Source organism: Aspergillus ruber, assembly GCF_000600275.1.
Source record: "Aspergillus ruber CBS 135680 unplaced genomic scaffold scaffold00030, whole genome shotgun sequence".
Taxonomy (NCBI): domain Eukaryota; kingdom Fungi; phylum Ascomycota; class Eurotiomycetes; order Eurotiales; family Aspergillaceae; genus Aspergillus; species Aspergillus ruber.
Genome location: NW_024467326.1, coordinates 178,780 through 202,291, shown reverse-complemented (window position 1 = coordinate 202,291; position 23,512 = coordinate 178,780). Strand labels below are relative to the sequence as shown.

At 48.5% G+C, this 23,512-nt stretch overlaps 11 protein-coding genes across 11 annotated transcripts; 5 read left to right on the top strand and 6 right to left on the bottom strand.

Annotated features, from left to right (window-relative positions):
* EURHEDRAFT_389160 (uncharacterized protein) lies at positions 1-280 on the top strand (the record flags this gene model as incomplete). The annotated part of the gene is made up of 1 exon (XM_040779772.1): positions 1-280. A coding segment is annotated over exon 1 (270 nt), but the record flags the coding sequence as incomplete, so codon positions are not given.
* A 148-nt stretch (positions 281-428) lies between these two features.
* Positions 429-2,686, bottom strand: EURHEDRAFT_507590 (threonine synthase THR4). The gene is made up of 2 exons (XM_040785871.1): positions 2,452-2,686; positions 429-2,388 (listed from the first exon to the last, which is right to left on the bottom strand). Exons 1-2 carry the CDS (start codon positions 2,503-2,505, stop codon positions 838-840), a joined length of 1,605 nt encoding a protein of 534 aa, XP_040635646.1. The 5' UTR covers positions 2,506-2,686; the 3' UTR covers positions 429-837.
* Positions 2,687-3,660: 974 nt separating this feature from the next.
* Positions 3,661-4,041, top strand: EURHEDRAFT_380619 (ankyrin repeat domain-containing protein; the record flags this gene model as incomplete). Its single annotated transcript, XM_040779316.1, has 1 exon — positions 3,661-4,041. The coding sequence occupies one exon, from the start codon at positions 3,661-3,663 to the stop codon at positions 4,039-4,041; it is 381 nt and encodes a 126-aa protein (XP_040635645.1).
* A 1,467-nt stretch (positions 4,042-5,508) lies between these two features.
* On the bottom strand, positions 5,509-7,021 carry EURHEDRAFT_415955 (NAD(P)-dependent alcohol dehydrogenase). The gene is made up of 3 exons (XM_040782826.1): positions 6,658-7,021; positions 6,000-6,611; positions 5,509-5,950 (listed from the first exon to the last, which is right to left on the bottom strand). Exons 1-3 carry the CDS (start codon positions 6,832-6,834, stop codon positions 5,657-5,659), a joined length of 1,083 nt encoding a protein of 360 aa, XP_040635644.1. The 5' UTR covers positions 6,835-7,021; the 3' UTR covers positions 5,509-5,656.
* Positions 7,022-7,848: 827 nt separating this feature from the next.
* Positions 7,849-10,466, bottom strand: EURHEDRAFT_463640 (putative AP-1 adaptor complex subunit beta; the record flags this gene model as incomplete). Its single annotated transcript, XM_040784895.1, has 7 exons — positions 7,849-8,317; positions 8,372-8,733; positions 8,786-9,354; positions 9,407-10,044; positions 10,109-10,240; positions 10,311-10,331; positions 10,390-10,466. 7 exons carry the CDS (start codon positions 10,464-10,466, stop codon positions 7,849-7,851), a joined length of 2,268 nt encoding a protein of 755 aa, XP_040635643.1.
* A 275-nt stretch (positions 10,467-10,741) lies between these two features.
* On the top strand, positions 10,742-11,152 carry EURHEDRAFT_380616 (DUF5310 domain-containing protein; the record flags this gene model as incomplete). The annotated part of the gene is made up of 4 exons (XM_040779315.1): positions 10,742-10,805; positions 10,876-10,889; positions 10,935-11,012; positions 11,066-11,152. The coding sequence occupies 4 exons, from the start codon at positions 10,742-10,744 to the stop codon at positions 11,150-11,152; spliced, it is 243 nt and encodes an 80-aa protein (XP_040635642.1).
* EURHEDRAFT_415951 (putative transcriptional regulator) lies at positions 10,990-12,704 on the bottom strand. The gene is made up of 3 exons (XM_040782825.1): positions 12,239-12,704; positions 11,066-12,158; positions 10,990-11,012 (listed from the first exon to the last, which is right to left on the bottom strand). The coding sequence occupies exons 1-2, from the start codon at positions 12,494-12,496 to the stop codon at positions 11,274-11,276; spliced, it is 1,143 nt and encodes a 380-aa protein (XP_040635641.1). The 5' UTR covers positions 12,497-12,704; the 3' UTR covers positions 10,990-11,012; positions 11,066-11,273.
* A 493-nt stretch (positions 12,705-13,197) lies between these two features.
* EURHEDRAFT_463622 (uncharacterized protein) lies at positions 13,198-13,880 on the top strand (the record flags this gene model as incomplete). The annotated part of the gene is made up of 5 exons (XM_040784893.1): positions 13,198-13,263; positions 13,324-13,441; positions 13,496-13,576; positions 13,643-13,683; positions 13,740-13,880. Coding segments are annotated over 5 exons (447 nt in total), but the record flags the coding sequence as incomplete, so codon positions are not given.
* A 191-nt stretch (positions 13,881-14,071) lies between these two features.
* EURHEDRAFT_415947 (uncharacterized protein) lies at positions 14,072-17,403 on the bottom strand. The gene is made up of 14 exons (XM_040782824.1): positions 17,225-17,403; positions 16,983-17,162; positions 16,693-16,934; positions 16,545-16,641; positions 16,290-16,491; positions 16,014-16,235; positions 15,768-15,964; positions 15,534-15,714; positions 15,305-15,481; positions 15,044-15,259; positions 14,793-14,991; positions 14,605-14,726; positions 14,496-14,531; positions 14,072-14,358 (listed from the first exon to the last, which is right to left on the bottom strand). The coding sequence occupies exons 1-14, from the start codon at positions 17,297-17,299 to the stop codon at positions 14,141-14,143; spliced, it is 2,364 nt and encodes a 787-aa protein (XP_040635639.1). The 5' UTR covers positions 17,300-17,403; the 3' UTR covers positions 14,072-14,140.
* A 407-nt stretch (positions 17,404-17,810) lies between these two features.
* Positions 17,811-18,505, top strand: EURHEDRAFT_507576 (flavin-linked sulfhydryl oxidase; the record flags this gene model as incomplete). Its single annotated transcript, XM_040785870.1, has 2 exons — positions 17,811-17,890; positions 17,968-18,505. The coding sequence occupies 2 exons, from the start codon at positions 17,811-17,813 to the stop codon at positions 18,503-18,505; spliced, it is 618 nt and encodes a 205-aa protein (XP_040635638.1).
* A 402-nt stretch (positions 18,506-18,907) lies between these two features.
* EURHEDRAFT_518035 (coatomer subunit alpha) lies at positions 18,908-22,916 on the bottom strand (the record flags this gene model as incomplete). The annotated part of the gene is made up of 7 exons (XM_040786625.1): positions 18,908-19,162; positions 19,216-20,899; positions 20,958-21,924; positions 21,982-22,317; positions 22,382-22,701; positions 22,770-22,819; positions 22,887-22,916. 7 exons carry the CDS (start codon positions 22,914-22,916, stop codon positions 18,908-18,910), a joined length of 3,642 nt encoding a protein of 1,213 aa, XP_040635637.1.
* Positions 22,917-23,512: the final 596 nt, after the last annotated feature.

The following is a 23,512-nucleotide window of genomic DNA, read 5'->3' as shown; positions in this document are numbered from 1 at the left end:
CATTCCCCATGGCAGCTCTCCCTCTGGCAGCTCTCCCTCAGGCAGCTCCCCCTCTGGAAGCTCTCCAGCCCACTCCGGCAAACCCTCTCAGCCCGAACCCTCCAGCTCCGAGCCCTCCGGCGAATCCCCCGTCTCCCCCGGCGGCAACGGTGCTGGTTCCGAGTCCGAGCAGCCCAGTGGTGTTTCTCCCGAGAACCCTGCCTATACGGGTGCTGCTGGTAAGACCCAGCCTGCTGTTGGTGTTCTGGTTGGTCTTGTTGGACTTATGGCTTTCTTCTAAGCTGGTTTTGTGAGTCCTCTGAAGCCGGCCTTGTGAAAATCCGCAAGAAATTGTGTTATGGTGTTGCGAGAGTATATGAAAAGGATTATTTTGTTTTGATTTCTCTTCTTTCTGTTAGAATTACATTAATGTTTAATACCGGGGCTCAACTGGATTGTTTTTAGAGTTTAGTAATAAAAAGAATGGAGTTATGGTTATGTCGCATCACATCCGAAAGGATTCATCAAAGTCATCGTGATTTGAAGTAGCGAATATCTGCAAAACTTACAATGCACACATGATAGTGCAACTGCCTGAGTCCCGAACTTCTGCCATTGAAACAAGAAGACCACTATGACAAGCAGATGCCCATCGTGCTCGGGAACCGTGCACGTGCAAGGTGCTATGCCTTGAATATTAGTGTAAAATGCTGATGTGGCACAAGATCGTTCATTCTATAATGCATTCATCTCATCACATCTTATGCTTTCGCTCGTTAAGTAAACGAAATGTAGGATATATAAAAGATTGCGTGCACGAGATCCCAAATCGTCTAAACATAATAAAAAGAAAATTAACTACCGCAATCCCTGCAACTCCTGCTCAACCTCTGCCTTCACAAGCTCCCGCACGCCCTGCCAACCAGAACCAGCAGGAACAGGGGTAGACCTGGTCTCCCGCTGCTCGATTCCAACAAGCTCCTCCGGAAGTACCTCCTCGAAGTTGTAGCCATCCAGGTCACGCAGCGCAAGGTCAACAGAGCTGACAAACTTGGCTGGGTGGGCGGTGGAAAGTGAGATGTGGCTGATCGCCGGGTTGCGCTCGCCAGAACGCAGGGACGCCGCGACACCGACAGCGGAGTGAGGGTCCAGGATGTAGCCACCGGTCTTGGAGCTCTTGGCGCTGCCGGGGGTGGCATTGGTGGGGAAGGAGGAGGTGTAGGTAGAGCGGATCTGCGTGATGGTTTCATCGTTGCTGACGCGCTCGCTTTCAAAGTCGGCCTTGGCGCCTTCAAGGATAGCAGTGGGAACGCTGAAGCCGCCCTGGGACTTGAGCTGGTTGAGCCAGTTGCTGACACTCTGGCAGGCATTCTTGCGGCGTTCGTCCTCGGAGGTTGCGGAGTCGGTTTCGAAGGCAAGGAACCAGAGGAGACGCTCGAAATTGCTGCTGACGAGGATGTCCATAGCAGGGCTGTGGGTTTCCTTGACGCCGGATCCTGTGTCCTTGGTGTAGTGGCCGCCACTGCGGAAGAAACGGTCCAAGATGTCGTTTTCATTGGTGGCAATCACCAGTCTCTCAGCAGGGAGACCCATGCGCTTGGCGAACCATCCAGCCATGATGTCGCCAAAGTTTCCAGATGGAACAACAAAGCGCATCTTCGAGTCCTTGTTGTAACCGGGGGTCTTGGTTAACGAGAAGTAGGAGTAGAAGTAGTAGGTCATCTGGGCCAGGATACGAGCCCAGTTGATGGAGTTGACGGCAGCCAGGTTGTGTGTGGAATTCAGCTCAGGGTCCGCAAACAAGGCCTTGACAATGTCCTGGCAGTCGTCGAAAGAACCCTGAACAGTGAGGTTGTGGACATTGGCATCCAGGACAGTGGTCATCTGAGCTTCCTGGATAGGTGAAACCCGTCCATCGGGAAACAGGATGAAAATAGACACATCCTTCTTTCCCCGAAGACCGTAGATGGCCGCAGACCCTGTATCTCCACTGGTAGCACCAATAACAGTCAAGTGGTGCCTCTCCTTGCCCTCCTTGCCTTGGTTCTTCCGCACCAAGAAGTATTCAAACAGGTTTCCGAGTGTCTGAAGGGCTACATCCTTGAAACTGGAGGTAGGACCTTGGAATAGTTCGAGCAGGTGGAGGTTCTTCTTGCTGTCCAATTCAACCAAGGGAGTCCGTTCAGGGTGGCGGAAGGTCGAGTACGAGCGGTTGATGATGTCCTTGAGGTCGTTCGCAGGGATTTCCGACTCCGAGACGTAGAGAGACATTATCTGGAAGGCAAGCTCTTCGAAACTCAGATTCCGCCATTCGGCTTCCCAGTTGGCAGGGAGGGCAGGGATGTGCTCAGGGATGAAGAGGCCACCGTCCGAGGCCAATCCTTTGAGAACGACATCTTCGAAAGAAAGCTAGATGCCCAGGCACTTATTAGCATCGCATCTAGATATTGTAGGTAGACAGGGGAAACATACACCGGAGGAAGCACCCCGTGTACTAAGATATTTCTGCGAGAGGGTATGCGACATAGCGATGGCGAGTAGTGGGGTGGAAAAGGAATTCTAACTCGGCTCAAGCTCTGCTATTCAGCAGCAGCAATGTGGAACAAAGTCGTGTCTTTGCTCCGGTCTAATTCCAGTCTGGTCTGGTTGTCTTTTTAAAGAGATAAAACAAGAGAATATCCAGCGAGGAGAGGAGTAGAAGTTGATTCATTTCTCGCCGCAAGGAAAAGTCCCTTGCCGTATCGGGCTTAGCCCCTCCGACAGCGGGGGATCTGATCACGTGCAGGAACCGTTTATTCTCTTCATCTACGACTACCGATACAGATGCATGCTCTATTATGACATTTTACAATTCATACTACAGCAGAACTTGCATATAGGAAAAGGCCTCGGCAAGGGGCCTTGGCTGCTCATATTCAGCCAAATTTTCCATCCGACTACTGAAAATGCGTTGTATATCAGCCAGGGCTGATAGTCCCGAATGCATCTTGGCATCTTCTTGAGAGATCAAGGCGGTGGATTACGTGGACAAGATGCGTCTTATATGCTCCATAAGGAGCCAGTCATGCGCGATGTTTACGGAACTGTGCTTCCTGCTTATAACAAACCGGCGCCTAGTTTGCCCGACTATTGTTCATCTATGAACACGGAGGACCCAGGCAGATTAGAAACACTTCAATATAACGTCTCCAACGTGCTCGCAGCGTCAAATCGCATCATGTCTGGTTTCTATTTAGCAAGAAATGCCACGGAAAATGGCCCGCATGTGCCTGCAGATATTTGCGAAAAATGCTCTGATTACCCGTTATACTCTGGTCAATCTCTCCACCACTACCTTTTCAACTCGTGGACTCACCGGGTGGTGTTGGTGAGTTTCTGGCTTTCTGTAGGGGTATGGTTCATCATCGCCGCCCTATTGGGCTCAATCACCACCGCCTCTCCCCCCCCCCCCCCGGGGGCTACCCCCGAGCGAGTGATGGCAAAAAGGCACTTTTGCGAGTGTGTGAAAAGAATCATTTGCGCTTGGTCGAATGGCTTCTAGAACGTTGTGCCAACTTCAACACTCTGGATAATGACGGCCAAAGTGTTTTGTAATATGCAATTAAGGCGGGAAATATTGAGATTGCTAAGGAGCTTCTTCGCTATAACCCTGTTCTGGATCTGGCTGACCGCAAGCTGGAAATGCCACTGACTGCTGCAATAAATTACCCAGAAATTCCACGTCTATTCTTTAATGCTGGCGCTGGTCCTAACATCCCCAGCCAGCAGGGCCAATCACCAATCTTCATTGCTGCTATGCCGGGTAGCGCAAAAGTCATTCAAAGCCTGATCAAGATTGGCACTGACCCAGAAATCTTTGACAGCTATGAATGGACTCCTATTTGTGCCACAGTTGACTGTGGACACAACGACACCATTTTACGAGTCCTGATTGGTGGTGGTGCAAACATAGCCGACACTATTACGGGCATCGGTAGCAGGCCGCTCCATTTGGCCGTCTACAAACCTCCCCATGTTATGCAACTTCTCCTTGAATTTGCAAAGCGGTTAGATTTGAACTAGAGGAACTTGGAAAATATTACCCCTCTTTTCCTCGCAACAAATCTCGCAAAATTGTCTCCGACCCTGTTGGTGAACGCCGGCATTGATATCAACCTCCTAAATAACCGTGGGGAAACGGTACTCCATAACCCCATTGCATGAGATGGGAGGGCTTTGTGGTTTATTACTCGCGCAAACTGAAATCGAAGTAAACCACTGGTCTGCTTATTTCAGAGCTCCCTCCATTTGGCTGCCCGTTGAAAGTAACTGGACGGCGTGACAGCTCTGTTAGCTCGCGGTGGTGACTGTAGTCTCATCTCTCCATGTGATATGTACTTTATCCCGCTTATTCCTGCATTACGGCCAAATGAGATCAAATGTGGCGATGTAATCGACGAGGTGGTTCGAACTCTCGTCCTATCGGGAGCTAATGTTCGGATGACCGTCCCATCAACATTCTACAATACCCTGGCGACCCACTGTTAAGGCGCAAAAACAAAAACCACCAAATTCCTCATCGATGGAGACGGGCTCCTTACTCTGCCGATCCCATCTGAGGAAGGCTTCCCATTCATTTGGCCGTCGCGAGTGGGATTACCAATTTCCAGATTATCCTTCTACCACATCGGAATGACATGATGGTAACTGATATTCACAAAAAGAACCGTCTCCCTGGGCAACCCAATTTGGCAATTCCCGCACTGTCGAGCATATCTTGTCTCAATGGCAATAACAGTCCAATTGGAACCAGGCCGTGGTACAGGTCGACATCGATGGATGAACGTCACTTTGCGGGGCTGTCTGTCCTCTTGAAAGTGGCATTTGTTATCCAATACGTTCTGAGCGCAAGGACCATGTCAAAACCGTCCGCATATTATCGCAGCATGAGCCGAGCCCTACGACGGAGTGTCATCGAGGCGAAGAACACTAGTGCTGTTAGACCTGGCCCAGCGAAGCGATGCTGGAAATGAGAGCATTCCTCTCCTCCGAGAGTACTTAGATCGCGAGTCCGAGTTGGTTCCAGAACCTATATTTAAGCATTTACGAAAGTACATGGTACACCACGGGATATGCAATCTTTGCCTAATGTATATTGTCTGGTGTTCCCTTTCTGCGAAATCGCCAATTCATCGTTGCTAATCCTTGTTTACCATCTCGTACGTTAGTGTATCGTTGGGAAATTGCATACCTGCAGCGCCTGCCCCGGCTATGGCCTCTGTAGCGAGTGCTACCAGTCGCGGGCAGATCTTCATAACTAGGAAGCCTTGAAAGACAGCCAGGTCCGTGCCTTCAACTTAATGCCTGATACAGCTGAGTACCAGAAGCCAGATGCTTCGTTAGATGAAAAAGCTCCTGGCATGGAGGGAGGCACATTGAAGTCTCATAATCCAGTGGCTGCAGAAATGACGGCGTCGGATGAGAGAGAACTGTATTTGGCGGGGTTACATGGGAGGATTATGTGGGGTTAAAGGAAATGCCTCTGGATAATGATGACGAATGGTGACCCCCAATGCCATGAAAGACACATACGTTCAGGAACGCTGGCCCCTCTTCATCCATACACATATATTCTCTATTATGACTATTTACAACTTTATAGTACAGTACAGTACAGTACAGTAAAGGGGACATCCCCTTACTGCTCGTTAACCAGTACATAACGATAACGAGCCTTGCCAGCCTCCATATCCACCAAGCCCCGGTTAGCATCCTTCATCGGAATCTCTTCAATCCAGGGCTTGACGTTCTTCTCAGCGACAAGCTCCAGCATCTCCCTAATCTCACCAGGGCTTCCAATCAGAGAAGCACCAACGGTCAGACGACGCATAAGTCTGGGGATAGGGGCGTTCAGCACGCCATCGTCAGGGAGACCGACCTGGACTAGGCTACCGTCGGTTCGGAGGAGGCCGATATAGTCGTTCAGGGGCATCTAACCCATCAGCTTCAATTTAGGTTGAATGTGAAGAGGGCCTGCTCACCTTCGAAGAAGAAACAGTACAAACAATCAAGTCCAACGAACGAGCATATTTAGTCGCCCAGTCCGGTTCATCATCAGTTCCAATATAAACATCCGCACCCATCTTCAATGAATCATCCGCTTTATCAGTCTTCCTCGAAATAGCAACAACCTGATCCGCACCCATAGCCTTCGCAAAAAGCAGCCCGAAGTGTCCCAGCCCCCCAACACCAATAATACCAACCCTCTTACCTGGTCCACAACCACCATGCTTCAACGGGCTGTACACAGTAACACCGCCACACATCATGGGTGCGGCATGAGACGGTGGGATGCTGTCAGGAATCTTGACGGCAAAGTGCGCAGGCACACGGTTGTACAACGCATAGCCGCCGTAGGACTTGCCACCGTTGATAAAAGTGCTGTTGTAGGTACCGACGAACTTGTGGGTGCAGTATTGTTCCAGGCCCATGGCGCAGTCGGGGCAGTCACCTAGACGGCCTAGGCAGGATTCACTTTGCGCGCCGACGCCGACACGGTCGCCTACTTTGATGCCGTTGGTGACGGAGGAGCCTACGCGTGCGGCAATGCCGACAATTTCGTGGCCGACGCAGCAGGGGTACATGGTGGGTTTCTATACAATTAGCATACCTTTTGAATAAAAAAAGAAAGAGACTTACCCATCCAGACCGCAAAGTGTGCAGGTCCGTACCGCAAATACCACAGCACTCAACCTTGATATCAACATCGGTCTCCTCCCAAGGCTTGGGCTCAAACTCCTGCCAGACCATTTTCCCGTCAACAGAGTCCTTGTCGAGACCCATCCATCCTTCGAACTTGTAGTCTTTCTGCGCCATTATTGCTGTCAATTGCCGTTGTCAACGATTTGTAAGGAGAAACCGCAAAACAAAACAGGAGTGGAAATGCAATGCTAAGCTTAAATGTTTATCAGACCGGGACATGGCCGTTGGATTTATAATCGCAGCACCGGCACCGGCGCGCCGCTAATTCGGGACCCCTTTTCTCTTCTCATGCTCACTGGTGCTGGCCGTTGGGCGTCAATTGGTACAATTTTGCTCTCGGTCGTTGCGGGTTCCACTGTTTGGAACCGAAAAGAATTGGAGATGATTAACTTAAGTCCTAAGTCCGAAGTTGGGGTTGCTTACCAATTCATAATTTATGTGGATGTGGTCTCGGGGGACTTGTAGAGACAAAGCAGTATGATAGTGTAGTAGACGGTAGTAGGTATTGCATGTTTTGATCATGTTTTTCTCTTTTCCTATGTGAGCATAATTATGCTGTGTGCATACACATATAGAGACTTGAGTTATCCCCACATTGAAGATATAAAGCGCAGATAACAGAATCCAATTAAGAGATGCAAAGAAATGCCATGTCAAAATAAGCATAAGAGAGTTATCATATCAGATCTCGATCTCACGTATGACAGCATCTGCAGAGATCTAAGCTTCTAGAACGCCACTAGAAACCGCCATTAATAGACACGAGGAGCTTGGCAGGGACCTTGGGGGGACGACTGTCAACGGCCAAGAGGAACTGATCTATATTGAACCCATAAAGACTGAAAATATTGCTTCTATGTGACCAACTAAATTGCTAAAAGATGTACAGAGAGAAAGGGTGCGGGTGGCTAAGGCATAGGAGGCTATGGTAAAACAGAGTCTCTTCAAGTATCAATAAACATAATAAGGGTAAAGGCGGTAATAGTATAATAGAAATCAAAAGTAAAAAGGAAAATAAAGTCCTCTATCAAATGCCGGCATTGATCGCTATCCATGTATGCCTCCCATCGAGTTAGTTCACTTCAGCCAAACGCGCTCCCCAGAAAAGCCACTCCTTTTATGCTACTCCTAAAAAAGCGACAAGATATCCTCGTTGGTCTTCTTCTGCTGGCCCCCTGATGTCGCCGGTGGCGGCGAAGTCGTAGAGTTGCCACCAATATCAAGTCCATCGAGTCCGTTCAATAAGTCTGCACCGGCACCTCCACTAGGCGCCGCAGTTGATGGACCCGCACTTTTCGATGATGCGGGAGCTCCCCCGTCTCCAAACACCCCAAGGAGATCGTCCAGGTTGTTGCTGGGAGCGGCAGCAGGGGTTGCTGGCGACTGAGCCCGAACGGGCGTGCCGGATAACCCTTCGAGGCCAGACAAGCCGTTCTCTGGCTCCTTCTGTGCAGATGCGGGCGCCCCGCCGTCGAAGTCGATATCGAGTAGGTTTTCGACATTGTTTTGGGCTTGCGGCGGGGGCGTAGTACCTGTGACTGCTGCTGCGGCTGCGGCTGCTGCCAAGGGATTTTCGCGTGCGTTTTGGATTTGTTCCCTGATATATGTCAATAGCTGTGATCGCACGTATAGTAAGAAAGCAAAAACATACTCAATGGCAGCACGCTGGACAGCATCGGCACCAAATCTGCCTTGGCCAACGAATTGCTCTGGTGGCTTGTGGTAGACAGATGCCAGCGTGGAAAGTTCGTTGAGGAGTTGCTCGAGAAGGGTGGGAGGTAACGATTGGACGGTAGTCGAGATCGGGGGCTTCTCAGAAAGGACAATATTCTTGGGGGCGCCAGAGTCGGTAGTGTTGGACAGAAGACGCCAGTACACATACGCACGATCACGAACATCAGGGTTGTCGTTCTCTGCCGTGGCGGCTTGGAGAACCCGCTGCACGAGTCCTTGGGCCTTGTCGGGCCGCTTCAGGAAGAGCTTGACAACCGAGGTCAAGATTTGCAATTGGGTCTGATGACACATTAGCTTTTGACATAGTTTTTGTATGATGCAGGTGACAAACCTGTGAGAATTCTTCATTGAATCCATCCACAAATCCGCCCAGGATATCACCCGCATTGCTAATCTTCTCCGCGTATTCACCAACAATCCAGATGAGTGCAGCTCGAGCATTTGGTTCATCTAATTCGTCAATGCATTTGCAGAGTGTAGGAATGATGCCTTCGTATCCAGGGTATTTCCGGAAAATGTCCTTAATGACCACAATAGCCTCCTGCACAACATAATTCACCTTGGTATTGATAAGATCCAACAGCGTGTTGACGCATTTCTCGCTGGCACTCTCGATCTTGATAGCAACCTGGCCAATGGCCTTGACGGCGCGCCGGACGAAATCCATATCAACTTCCAGGGCATACTCCCTGAGTTCCGCCAGAAGTTGGTCGACGTTGCGGTCATTAGCTATGCGAACCATAATCTCGAGCTTTTGGAACTTGACGTATGGAGGGTCGTTGTATTTGCAGAAGAAAACACGAAGCTCCTTCTGGAGAATATCGGGCTGTTTCTGAAGCAGGAGGTCAATGTTTCTCAAGGCAACATATTGCACCTCGGGTGCAGATGACACCAGTGTCACTAAATCGAATGTCAGCACAACAGCGTCCCATGGATTGGAATGAATACATACCCAACGGAGGCGCCATCTTCTTTAGGTAGTTCTTAGACAGTTCGTGGTTAACATTCCTCATGTGCAAGAACACGACCTTAACAGCAGCCAGTACTACACTTGGGTTAGCGTGCTGGAACTGTGGTGCAACGCGTTCACAGATATGCTCCGAGTCCGCCACCTCAGCGGCCTTGTATTCGGACAAAGTAGTGAGAATAGTGACTCGTCCCCATTCGGTACATTCATTGAGTGCCATCAGCAACTTCCGTAACGTGTTCGACGTAACTTGAAGGGCCTTGGTCTCTGGTGCAGCGTGGTATATCTCCGAGAGTGCTGTAACCGAGTTTGCGACCACCATCGGATTAGGGTCACCGATCATTTCCTGCAGCATCTCGAGGAAGCCGTTCTCCAGGCACATCGAGGCATTAAGATCGAATAGCTTTGCCACACAAATGGCCGCGGTCTTGCGCACGTACGGCGACTCGTCTCGGAGCGTCTTCCGTAGCGGTTCCTCCATGTAGTCGACCATCTTATCCACCCTAATGCATCCCATTGTCCGAATCGCTAAGGCTCTGATAAGTGGGTTTGGGTCTTCGGAATCTTGGACGAAAGTGTTCACGGCCAGAATACAGAGGTCCGGATGAGATTTTGCATAGTTCCTACGGTGTTCAGAGTCGTTAGCAACTGGCCAACGAAAAGGAAGCCTAAACGGACGACACTCACATAAGGTACAAATAAACAAGCTTTTTCTGCTCGAGATCATTCGTGGCAATGTTCTTCAAAACGTCAGGGAAAAGAGCCGAAACATCTTTCCCGAGAGTCATGGCCATGATGGTCTTCTGAATCGCTTCCTTTCTGCGAATTCGGTCAGTCGCCATTATTTCCAAAGCCCAAAGCTCAAACGAAGAAACCTATAGCTACATACCGTTCATACGCATACTGGGATCTGTATCACCCGTCAGCATCACTATACCCATGGACCAGGGATACGCAAGACTCCGTACACAAGACCAGCTCGTAATTCAAACGTTTCTCCTTTCCGAGGCACGGCAAAAGCCCCCCGGATCCTGTTCATCGCCATCGTGGCCACCAGAAAACTTCAGCGACGACTCCGTCGCGCTTTCGTAGCGAATTAGGCAGTGGTCGAGGCCCGGATGCTGTAACGGTGTCGTCTGCGCGGGCTGCGGGGAATGAGCGGCGAGGGAGCTTCAGGGACCACGTTGCGCGCGACACGGGGATATCGGACAAGGACTGATTAGATATCCCCTTGAATGGTGTCGGGGTTTAATTCGTAAAATAGAATCAACGGCAAAAGTGTTGTTTGTGGGGAGTTGTTGTAGAGGCTGGGGAAGAGGAATGGGAGGAAAAGGGTCTAAGATAAAGTTGTCCACTGAGAGGAAACGCGGCTCTGCTCCGTCTGGTTAAAATTAGACGCAGCCCAACTTTACCTCAACCCCAACTGCCCCTGACAGCTACTTCACACTTGACAGATAACAACACAATGGTAAGTTGTTTAGATACTGCTGCAATCGCAGTTACTGACTAACAGGCCAACCTGCCTAATCTACGTCGGCTGTTCGTCGAGGCCCGCTCCGAGGCCGAAGAGAACGAATATTCGCGGACTGCTGTAAGAGCAAATTCTAGATGGCACTACTATCGAAGATGCTAACGTTGGGGCAGTTCTATAATTTGGTCCTTTTCATTTCTTCCGTCGCCGTCTTCAGCCTGACAGCACAGCGTATTAGCGGAGCCAAATCGGGCAAATAACGGTGTGGATGATGTACAGAATTATGTCATTTACGCTTCAGACTGCTCGATATGGATTATTACAGCCGCGCCAGGCAGGCGATGAAACTCCTGCACTGCAGGTACGAATGCACGTCTCTCGTTAATCGGTTTCCTCGCCATCTTCGTCCTCCAAAAAGGCAAGGCTTTGGCGTCCTCGGTTCAGTCTCCGTCGCCGTGGTCCGCTATCACTTGTTTCCTCCGCCTCTTGACTGCCCGTGCCCCATTGTTTCGCACCCTCTTGGACCATCTCGAGATCCGCTTTGAGTTCCCGCTCCTCGTGGATCTGTTTAGCCTTTTCTAGAGAGTATCGCCCCTTCATTCCCGCGTCCGCCAGCATCTCCTTCAGATGTCTGATCTTTGCCTTCGATGTGTCGTAAGGTGCCAGCTCTTTTGACCAGAACTTGCGAATACCGCACTTGATGAGCCAGCCTTGCAAGCGCTTGATCTCTACCTGGTCGGGGTCCTGACCCACGTCCTTTGCTTTGGGTGCCGCCTTGGGTGCGGCCTTCTTTGTCGTTGTGGGTTTCTTCCGCTTGGATACTTCAGAGCTCTTTTGTCGTTTCCGACTAGGCTCAGGTTCCTCATCGAGCACGATAGACATTTCACTTTCCGAGGTGTCTTGCTTCTCCTCTTCGTCTTTCGGAGGCTGAAAGTCCTGTTCTTCTTCGGAATCAGAATTGTCTTCCATTATGTCCTTCGAGGGAGTCGGTTTTGGTTGGGTTTTCTGCGGTGTCGCCTTTCTCTTCCTTGCCGGCTTCTTCACCTCTTCCATTTGGTCTTCCTTGTAATCTGAGACATCGTCACCGTCATCTTTGGGTTGTGGAGTAGCCATTTGCTGACGTTTTCGTGGGGCTGGGGTGTTCTTCTTTGGTTGTGCTTTCGGCTTTGCAGGCTTCGGCGCAGTTGCAGGAGATTCTTCCTTGATTCTTGCTTTCTGTTTTCCTTCTGGCTCTTCCGGTTCCTGTGAATCTCGATCGAGTGCTGTCTATGACCCGAATCGCGTTAGCCGTAGGACTAATGGCACACTTCTCCATCCATAGATTATCTCCGTAAACAAGGACTCACCACTTCTTCCTTTATAATCTGATCACTTTTCACCTTCCACACATTGTCACTCCTAAAGAACCCTTCCTCGATCCCCAACGCCTTCTCCGCCGCAAGTCGCATCCGCTTTACCGTCAATTCATCCGTCTTACCTGACTTGAAGGTATCAGCGACGACATCACGTAGCGCTTTGTCTAACTGATTATCGGAGGGGCGGGAAGTTGTCAGGGATTGGTCGGAGTCAGAGTCGAATTCTGGGTGTGCTTTTCGTGGGGACATTGTGATATCTCGTTCTGTCTTCTAGTCAGTGGGAGGAGTAGTTTGTAGGTATACTTGATTCGTATGACGCGATGAAGAACTAAGGCAGGCCACACGCGCTGGATATGCGAGAGATAATCTAGAAGAAAACACTTTTATAAATGCAATTGAGCGGAAAATTCGAATATATTCACTGCAATGCGTAATGTCACAATTCCTTTGTTTATGTATTAGTCGCAAAACAAGTATTGCGAAGAGGCGAGATCGCAGCACGACTTCCATATCGGGTATCATTGCTGACAAAGCAGAAGATCTTCGAAGTAGACCTGCGATTCGTGGTTACAGGTCGGTCGGGGTCCTTTTTCGGGTCGCGCGAGTGGAAAAGATGATTATGTAATTTATTAGCATCATGTGACCCACATTGAATAATTTACCTCCTTGTAATATTTTTCACCTCGCATGACCTTTTTCCAATCAATTACCAACTAACCATCAATCCCTTGACGATTATGGCTTTACTGAGCAGTAATGTAAGTCTTTTTTATCAGTTTTGCAGCTAGTAGACTGTGATACAGAGCTCTAAATAGTTCTTTTAGAAATGGTATAAAGGATACTTGCAGAAGGTTGTCAATGGCAGCCTTGAACTTCCTGCGTACGACCTGGTAAGTCTTCTGAAAATCAATTTCAATTTAACTGCTTCCTAACTATTTTGTAACCGCTCAGACGGAACCATCAAGATCTACTACAGCGAAGTCTTTTGTCGGGTGGAGGATTGTTCGCGTGCCCAGGTGAGATTTTCTTAGCTAGATGCTTGGTGGTCGCTTGCTAACTGCTTGTCAACTACTTAGCACCATTATAGTGCCACGAACAATTTAGTTTTGCACATCAAGAGCCATGAGGGCATTCATCTGCAGGAGGGCCAGAAGGGCGGTCGGATTGCTCAGAAGGTGGTCGATGCTGCTGTCAGTAAGTGATTCCTCAGCGCTTGCCAAGCGGCTTTGAACTGATTATGACCTTCAGAGTGGTACAAAGGCTTGATGTTGGGGGCTGAGGCTGAGGTGCCCAGTGCCATTGGATCTAGGTCTGAGGCAGAGGACGGGGGTCATGAGGACGAGGAACATGAGGATGAGGAGGAAGGTGATAAGGAAGGGACGGGTGGAGAGGAAGCATCGGAGAGACCTCCTTTGCCAATGAAGAAGAACGGGGGTGTAAGTGCTCCCCAACTGCTTCTCAGCTGCCTGGCAACTGCTTACTGAGTATTTAGGTGCATGTGACAGACATGCGAAAGCAGGTGGTCCTCATGGGCCATAAGATCCCCTGTTCCGCTTGTGGTAATCGTAATAATTGCTGTAAGGACATGGAGAGCTGTGAGTACTTCCATCTCTTTCAGCATGACATGGACTAGATAGGTAGATGCCAGGTAGACTGCTTCTCAACTGCTTCCTAGCTGCTTCTTAATCAATACAGTAAATTTTGAAGACTTATCATGAATGTGTATATATATATGTGTTGCACATGGAATTGAGGATGTAAGCAGAATTCTGCCTGTACATCAATTCTCTTTACATTGATATGAGTTTTTGAGTCTGAGGGTGAAGATGATTAAAAATATATTCTTGCATAGGCTACAGGATGTGACTTGATCTGAAACTGGTGGTGAACTGCTTAGAGATCACTTGCTGATTCCTGAATTCTGTTCCGCCGCTCTATAAGATCAAGCTCTAATTTCTCATTCTCAAGACGTTGTTTTTGAGTCTCTTCTTCTTGCTTTTTAATATCTGCTTCAAGCTTTCGAAGCTCAAGCTCTTGACGTCTTACTTCTAAACTTGATGCATTTGTGGAAGCAGTTCGACGGAGATCTTTTGAAGATATTCTAGATCTAGCTGGTTTTTAGCTGCTTGGAAAGTGCATGCCAGGTACCTGGAAGCTTACTCATTGTCACCATTCTGTGAAGAGGATTGGGACTGTGATCTTATGCTCCTTCAATGTGATTGAGATTGCCCTGAAGCAGTCTCAGGACTATGGGTTGAAGAGGAGCGTTGGCGTTTGCGACTGTCTGTATTGAAGTAGTCAGTAAGTACTTGCTAATAAGCTAGGAACTAATCAAGGTAGTTATCCAGGGCACTTGCTTTCCCGACTCATATGACGAAGATAGTTGGCTTCCATATTTGATGTCCGATATGAATGATGAATGTTGAATTTCCTGAAATTATCATATTGAAGAATATCATCTTTGTCCAACTTTGCAGAACTAGATAGCATTAGCATTGTAGTAATAAAGTGCTTTATAGGTGGTTAATAACTGCTCAACACATACTTCTTAACAGCTTCAGTCAATGTTAAATACTTTCCAGATGCGTATGACTTTTGATGTGACTGTTCAACAGCATTTGTATGATTGCGCAAAACAGCAAAGTAATGAGATTGGATTTTAGAGCATGCTTTATTCAAGCCTGCTTTAATAACTGGACTTTTCTTTTGTATTGCCCATGTCTGAACATTGGCATCTTCAAATTCTATTTCACAGTTAGCAACTGGTCATGTACTGCTTAGAGAGAGGTTATTCACTGATTAGTAGTTCAACTAAAGCATCATAGTCAGCCTCTGATTTGCAGTCTAATAGACTCATCATACGGCTCCAAAGTGGAGATCCTTGATTTCTGGTCCCGATGGTATTCAGAATTGATCGTTGAAAATGGACTCGGCAAAACATTATTATATGTTGCAGATGCCATGTCACATCGTGATTTTGAGGGTCAATTTCAGACAAATATTTACCAAGTCCTAAATGGTTATTGAGTGCTTGAGAGGTGGCTGTGAAGTACTTACCAGTGTATTGTTTTGAGTCCATATCAACAATTATCCCATGAACACCAGTTCCATGAATTGAATCAAAGAGTACTGGATGACCAGTAATTTTCTGAACTAAGTCAAAGGCCCGTTTGAAAAGAAGATAATAACCCTCAGTGGAATCCACAGTGGTAAAGACCCGTAGTAAAGTAATGACTAGTTGTTTATTGGTTGAGAACTGTCTGTCAAGCACTTGGAAAGCACTTACCTTTACACTGGTCTGGCAAGAATGTTGCAAAGAGCACTTCATTCATGCTCTTAGATCGGATCCGCTTGTAAGACATATCAACTTCAAATGAGGAAAGTTGAGATAGAAGCTCAATCTGTTTCTTGAAGCCACATAGGATCATGGTATTCTGTGAATCATGATATTGTTCTTGGATATAATCCTAAGAGCTTGATAAGTACTCCCTAATCATATAAGTACTTTGAACATGAATACCTTAATATGTTGATCAGTGTTTTCAAGGAAAATGAGACCATTGACATCCTGCCCGCTTGGATATGAAAGCAGGCGCTGTTTTTGGATAATTGCTGCAATTCGATCTTTATTACAGAAGCTTGAGTGGATTTCTGTCAATGTAGAAGCATTATGCTGCTGACAAAAGGCCTCTAGCTGTGGATTTCGCAGGAATTGTGCTGAATGACTGTTTAGCAAATGGTTAAGAGGCACTTATGAAGTACTTACCAGTGGTTAAACTTGGATCATGGATCTGCTGTATGATCCTTTTCACTCCCTGTAAGATCCGCTCTGGTGCTTTGGTTGGGGGTGGTGGTGGGTGTTTATGCACACCATGTGATGTGAATAATATATATGGGCATTGGCCTATATCAACTGGGACTAGAGCATTGAAGATAACATCACAAGGTGTATGTTGCAATCGACCTGATCCTTGAGGATGATCCCGGCCTTTGAAGCAGTTAGTGACCAGTTGCCAAGTGGCTGATAAGTACCTGTACCTACCACAGTATTTTCGTCGGGATGACAATGATTCAAAAACACCACACTCTTCAGTCGCTGGTATAATCTCTTTATTAAAGAGATCTTCAAGAAACTGCAAGTTAATCACTGTATGGCCTTGAATTGCTCCTCTATGATGTTTTGTCAAGACACCATACGATTCATTTATACAGCCAATATAAGGATCATATTCGCCATGAACATTCTGAAATAGTTAGAAACCGCCTGATAAACACCTATGAGATATTTCAAACCAACCATTTGGCTGTATCTCTTGAAAACTGGTTTACAAGAAGGGTGTTGGTCAATACAGGCAAGGCCTTTCTCAAAGAAAGCAACTTTGGATCGATAGTAGCTAAAAGCAGTTAGTAACCAGTCTGTAGCCAGTTAAGAAGCAGTTGGGTACCTGTATGCATTCCGTCTGCCAAGGTCAGACTCTAAGAGCTGAATATCCTTTTGAGACTTTTGGATTTCTTGCCAAATAACATCATCAACAAAGGTATGATGACGGGATTGAAGGAATGAGTTCAGAAATTCACATGCATAGATTCCAGAGCATTTCCAGGTCCATTTTTTGACATGGCATCTAAAAAAAGGGCAATAGACTGGTCGTTTCTGTCCATATTGCAGTCGTTTTGCATATTGGATCTAATGTATACTTAGCAATTGGTCATAAAATACATTATGGTCACTCACGTCATGTGCAAGTTGCTCCATTTCAAGCTGTGATCGCCCTCTTGATGCAACAACATATGAATATCCATCAATATGACTTGTTGGATACTCTGGTAGGTCATCATTATACTCAATTTTGAGCGTTGTAAGGCCAGGTCCTTTAGCACTAGTAAGTGGAATTGGTATAGCTGGTTTCAGTTCCTGTATCAAGTAGTTAGTAAGCAGTTAAATACCACTTAGCTAATTATGGAGTTGTTTCTCACCTCAATATCCGCTTCAGCATCGAGATCCAGTCCAGAAAGCTCATTCATGTCAATGGTAGAATTATTAACGTCCATCTTGATGTAAAATTGGTAATATGATGAAATTGATATTAACCCACTTGTGAATTGCTTAAATCGTTCGGAATATTATGAGCAGTGAGAGGTAATCATGGAAAATGAATTACAGGTGTATCTGTATGATATTTTAAAGGTCATGCGAGCCGTCCTTGCTTAATAATGATATTGGCAGTCACGTGCTACTGGTTCATCTCACATGAGCTTATTTGAAAGCTCGCGTGGGCTGCGTACACCTGCGATTCGGAGATTACTGTCACTACATGTTCTAGAAACCAATTTTACGGAATTTTTAAGGCATAACGATATCACACTTTATGAGAACTTGATCTACTTGGTTGTACTGCTACCTTCCTCCTCCGCTCGCCGTCCGGTCTACCTCCGAGTTTCTCCGCTGCACACCGGCGCATTATAAATCCAAAGTCTGAGAGAAAGAAAGATACCTAAGTCCTACAGCACTTCTCGACATTACTTGTCGAATCCCCCTGCTCGCAGCTCATCAATACATACAATGCCAGAACCAACGAGAAATGAGGAGACCCCGCAGACCAACCTGCCCAAGGGCGTTGTACTAGACAAGGACGGTAAACCGTACGTATCCAACGCTCCAAGCGTAAAAGCAGACTACCAAAATACAGACTACATTCTTCTAACGTATCAATCTACAGATGCCGCACCTGCACCTCCGCTGCCTCATGGCGCGCCCTCTCCAAACAAGCTGCGCAATCCAATTCCGATTCCAAAGACAAACTCCAATCCTCCACCTCTCCATCATCATTCCCCCTCCCCAAATCCATCTCCTCCGCCGCATCAACCAGCACTCCCTCATCCTCCCCATCCTCGGCCACCGACAACCAGTGTCCACCGGACGTCGAAGCCCTCGGCCGCTCAACCTGGACCCTCCTCCACTCCCTCGCAGCCGCCTACCCCACGCACGCCACCCTCGAGAAACAAGACGAAATGCGCACGTTCCTGACCGTCTTCTCGAAGCTTTACCCGTGCTGGGTATGCGCGGATGATTTCCGGAATTGGATGGCGGAGCCTAGTGGGAGGAATCGGCCAAAATTGGGGGGGAGAGCAGATTTTGGGTGGTGGATGTGTGAGGCGCATAATGAGGTGAATCGGAAGTTGGGGAAGAAGGAGTTCGATTGCCGGTTTTGGGAGGAGAGGTGGAGGACGGGGTGGAAGGATGGGAGGTGTGATTGAGGGTTGGTGTTGATATTGGAAGTAAGTATATAGCCGGTTTGGACATCTTGTATGAATAGCCTCTAGAACTTGTATTTTTTATGGTCAAAATAAAAATGGCAACGAACATAAGCATATTTATTCTTTCAAATTGGCCGCAACTCAGAATATATATTTGTAAGGTACATTACAACTAGAAGTGGACAGGACAAACTACTTCCCATTTTACAAACCACAAACATAACAAAATCTGAAAATAGCTGAAGCCGCTAAGAAATTATATGATAGAAAAAACGTGTAGTAAAGGAACAAGGACGTCTACCCATGGCGCCGCCCCAACGAACAAGTTTAAACACATTTGACGCTCCATATGTCAGGGAACTGAAAAATGCAAGACACTAAAATCGTCACATTTCATCATCTTCAGTACTGGCCGGGGACGAACAGCCGCAGTCCGCTGGCCGGTGCTCCGATCTCGGTCACGTCGGATATTCTACACACGGTGCCCTTGTATTGTTCGTGATACTTGGCTCCAGTGAAGGGGTCCGACACGCTCGGGGAGCCGCCGTAGATAGGAGTGTGCGAGGCTGCGCAAATGTCGAATTCGGCGAACTGGTCGAATTCGGTGTCGATCTTGTCCTGAGGGTTGCGTTCGCACTGGGGCTTGATCTTCCGGGCCTATTGACGGGTTAGAATACAGTGTCATGATATCAAGGGTAAATGAAGCATACTTGGTCCAAAAGCTTAGAGGAGCCTCCGTTGGCCAGCATACGGTTGGCAAAGCTGAGAGCGGACGAGTAGTTCTTGTTGGCAAAGGCAAACTTCATTGCTGCCATAAGTGCAAGCTGTCGATGAGCAACCTCCAGCTTGGGAATGGTAAAGTATGCAGAAAGCTCAAGGCTTCGCTTGAGGTTCTCGGGAGATTCGGTGTCGAGGGACCGGCGTTCCAACTCGATAGACATCGCAAGAATGTACTCTCGGGCGGTTTCAATGATTTTCTTCGCTTGCTCGACCTCAGCCTCGGAAGCAACGGCATTGACCAAGACAGCGTGCAGAATTCTACGGAAGATTTGGACACCATCCTCTAATTTGTTGGCCCTCATAGCCGCATATCCTTCCTGCAAGTCCGCATTGGCAATAGTCTCCAAGTCCCTCGGAATGACAGGGAGGAGTTTCCGGATATCTGTCTCTTCAGTAGTCCGTCGCACATAGTTGACCAAGTGGGGGAGACCGGCGGTGGCAGGCAGATATGTTTTGGACGCCTTGTAAACCTCGAGAAATCGACTCTTCAGAGGAGCAAAGTTCACAGCTCCCACTTGACGGTTGAGAAGCTGCATGGCAGACTCGAAAGAGCCGGCAGCGACGTGATCAGCGGCCAATGGAGAGTTACGAGTCCAAAGGTCAGCCTCAGAGCTGCCTGCACCAATCTCCGCACTTTCCACATTGACAAAGTCAGCATCTTCCTCGACATTGATCTCGTCACCCATATCCCAACCGTCGACATCCTCTTCTTCATCCTCAAGAGTCTCACGAGCGAGGCCAGTCTCTTCCTCTTCCTCCTCGGCGTGCAACCCGCCAGCTTCGACTTCTTCGTCGGCCAAGCCAACCTCACCAAGAAGTGCCTTTTCGAAAGAAGAGTGAGCCGCCGGCTTGACAGGCCAATTCGATTTGAAGGTGGACACGATAGGCTGTGCGACACGGATAGGTTCTTCGAGGATCGGAAGGGAGATCTGATCTTCGGTAAGACCACAGGCCTCAAGAATGGATTCAGCCTCCTCGGTCAAACTGTTAGCCTTAGCGGTGAGGTAGGCAAGAGGATACAGATCGACTTCCTTGAACATCTGGATCCTGTCTTCAACGTCACCGCGGTAGATGGCATTCTGGAAGCGTGATGTGAAATCGCCGCGGTGCTCAGCAATCTTGGCCATTCTGCCCAGCTTGTCGGAGTCACCTGTCGACAGATAGAGGAAAGAAAGCTTATCGAAATGACGCTGCTTCTGGTATGTCATCTCCACCGTTTGGTGGTTGCCGTGGGCCAGAGCCTCAACACCGAGTCTGCTCCACAGGTTGGGGCGATCCAACTCCTTGGCCATCTCCACAGCAACTTCAAGGTTGCCGCATTCAAGCGCAAGTTCGAAGCGTGTTTGAGGGTCTTGAACGAATTGCAAGGCGATTTCCGGATAACCCTTCTTCTGGAGATAGGATATGATGCTCTGACCAACCAAGCTGGAGGTCTTGATGATCTGGAGCATTTCGTCGTAATTCCTCTTGACCAGGGCAAGCTTGAAACGGTACTCAGTGGGATCGATCTCCAGGACTTTGGGCTTAGCGTAACGGTCAAGGCTGTAAACGTTACGTCCCTTGACCTTGACAAGGTAGACGGTTTGGTCAAGGGTACGGATAATACCATTATCACTGTATAATTTTGTCAATCTTCAGCTATAGCCAAAATGGTAGATATTTGGTAACATACCCGTTCAGAAGAGAATACTTGATGTGGTTCAAGGTGGAGTACAGGAGCACGCCAGCGTCGTCCCAAGCGGCACTCTTGATACGGATAGTCTCGTGCAAACTGCTCACTTGTTCCAGTGTCTTGGTGACAATGGTGACATTGTGCTTGCTAAGGAGAGCTGCGTAGAGACCATCGTTAGACCAGACGACGTACTTGACACCGCTCACGGCTAGCTCTGCCAACTGCTTTTTAGCCTGGATGTCGAAAAGGACGACAGAGGTGGGGGTGATGAAGAGCAAGCATCCGGTGCCACCAAAATAGATGTCGGTAGTTGCAGGCGGGGGCTTGATGCTCTTAGTAGTGGCGTTGGAGAGATCCTTGATATCAACCTGCTGGGCGGCGGCACTGAAGACGGCGAACCGATTGCGTGCGACAAAGACGGCAGACGAACCAGGGCCACGCTTCACGTCGGTCGGCTCGACGGCCCCAGTGGCATCTCTCGGAAGGTGAATCAACTCGTAAGTCCCGCTATCAGTTGGCGAAGTGACGAGAATGGCTCGCTCAGCGGGGTTGTAGGAAACTGTCCGCGGGGGAACCCAAGCGGAACCAAGCTTCCGCAGCGAAAGCATGGGCGGGGACTCGATGTTCTTCGCAAAGTCGTATGACTTGACATTCTTCTCTTTGGTGATGTAGAAGAGCTGGTTCTGATACACGGTCGATGCGGGCCTCTCTCTTTCCAACTTGAAGACCATGACACCAGTGTCGTGGCCAGCCGCGAACAGGTTAATCTCGGGGTGAGCGGCGATCACCCAGAATCTGTCCATATCGCGCTTGAATGACTGTACCGAAGTCCTCTTGTTCAAATCCCATACTCGAATCGTCTTGTCTTCGCCGACGGAGAGAATAAGGTCCTGGTGGGGGTGGAACAGACAGGCCGATGCGTTCTGGAAATGGCCGCGGCAGGTATCGACTTCCCATGCCTTGGTCTCTGTTGGATGAGGTCAGCGGGTGTCCATGGTGGAAATAGAGATAGGGACAGTCCTACCGCTCATTCTCCAGAGCTTGATGAGACGGTCATCACCAGCCGAAACAATCAAAGGTAGCGTCGGGTGGAAGGACACCCAGTTCACACCTCGATCGTGACCCTCCAGAACAAACTTAACAATCGCATCCGTATTTCCGAACATATCAGCCTGGTTGTTATTGGCCCGGGCTATCTGGTCTTCGAGGGAAATCGAGGTCGGGGCAGAGTGCTTCTTCCGCAATCCTGAAATGTCCCAGATACGAACGGACTGGTCGAGCGAGGCCGAGGCAATCAAGTCTTCCGTAGGGTGAAACTGCGCGCACATCACATAGTGGTTGTGACCCGTCATTGTACAGACTAGACAATGACCCTTGTGTTAAAATCCTCCTAATTGTTTGGAATTGGACAGGTGGCAACTTACTCAACGACCTGTTCTGCCAGTTCCATATCCGGATTGTCTGGTCGTCGGAGGCAGACACGATCCAGGGAAGTTCATGGTGGAAGAATACTGTCCGCACGTAATCCAAATGTCCATTCAATGTGAACAGACATCTTCGTGTCTGGTAACTCCACACTTTGATCTTATAGTCGTCACCTCCGGAGACGAAGAGGGGCTGCGTCGGGTGGAAGTCAATGCCGCGAACGGGGCCATCGTGTTCTTCGAATCGGTCGATCAGGGTACCCATGCGGTAGTCCCATAGTTGAATTGTGGATGAATGAAGGGAGACAAGGATCCATGGTCTGTTGTCGATGTAAGGTCAGTCAAGCGCTCGCGGGTTGCGACGCATCAACACCATCTCCGAACTGACCGTTTAGGATGGAAAGCAATTCCCTTTGCTCGGGACGATTTCGATTCAAACTATAAAACAAATAGCGGTTAACCATGCCCCAGTTAAAGCGCCGTACATATGACAGGAGAGACGTGCCTTGGTGAGCATGTTTGGGGAAGACTGCATCTTGAACGAACGTAGGCCGGAGCCGCACCATATAGAGCAAGCTCCGCACACTCCAGAGGGGTATCGAAGAGATTAAAGAGGGCAGAATTGTCCGCCGTATTCCACCTGTAATTCCGCACGAAAAGAGACAAATCAAGATAAAGAATGGAAGCAGATGAATGGCAGAGAGCGTTCGTTATAGGGGAAGGTTGACCTGGAGAGCGGTAACGTGGACTTTCTGGCGTCGAGCCAATAAGCGAATCCCGCGGGCCAATGATGGCCTGGGCGGTGAGCGCACTTCTACAGGAGGCTTTTCATCAAAAGACTACATTCTATTGCTGTTCTATTTGTTTGTTGTTTTTGAACTGTCTATCTAGATATGATAATTCCAGATATGGGTGTCCCAAAGGCCACCGGAGTCTATGGCTGCCATACGCCAGACCTTCCTCTTTCCGCAAGTGGTTCGAGACGCTTCCATAAGGATCGCGAATGATAACATGAACCACTCCTCAGAACCGCGTGTCGGCCATGGTTTTCCTCTTTTGCTCTTACATTTCCCCATTCCTGCTGACGTTAAACTCAAGCTGACCATTTCGTCAATGGGCTTCATGGCATAC

Bases quoted from the DNA above. Each gene is read 5' to 3' on its own strand.
- EURHEDRAFT_507590 (XM_040785871.1), bottom strand. From the start codon at position 2,505: ATGTCGCATACCCTCTCGCAGAAATATCTTAGTACACGGGGTGCTTCC. The intron at 2,389-2,451 runs GTATGTTTCCCC...CTGGGCATCTAG, and splicing joins CACGGGGTGCTTCCTCCGGT to CTTTCTTTCGAAGATGTCGT.
- EURHEDRAFT_415955 (XM_040782826.1), bottom strand. From the start codon at position 6,834: ATGGCGCAGAAAGACTACAAGTTCGAAGGATGGATGGGTCTCGACAAG. The intron at 6,612-6,657 runs GTAAGTCTCTTT...CTAATTGTATAG, and splicing joins ACACTTTGCGGTCTGGATGG to AAACCCACCATGTACCCCTG. The intron at 5,951-5,999 runs GTGAGCAGGCCC...CTGATGGGTTAG, and splicing joins GTACTGTTTCTTCTTCGAAG to ATGCCCCTGAACGACTATAT.
- EURHEDRAFT_415951 (XM_040782825.1), bottom strand. From the start codon at position 12,496: ATGTCCCCACGAAAAGCACACCCAGAATTCGACTCTGACTCCGACCAA. The intron at 12,159-12,238 runs GTGAGTCCTTGT...TTCGGGTCATAG, and splicing joins AGATTATAAAGGAAGAAGTG to ACAGCACTCGATCGAGATTC.
- EURHEDRAFT_415947 (XM_040782824.1), bottom strand. From the start codon at position 17,299: ATGGACGTTAATAATTCTACCATTGACATGAATGAGCTTTCTGGACTG. The intron at 16,236-16,289 runs GTAGGTACAGGT...ACTGCTTCAAAG, and splicing joins ATCCCGACGAAAATACTGTG to GCCGGGATCATCCTCAAGGA. The intron at 14,727-14,792 runs GTATGTGTTGAG...AATGCTATCTAG, and splicing joins TTGACTGAAGCTGTTAAGAA to TTCTGCAAAGTTGGACAAAG.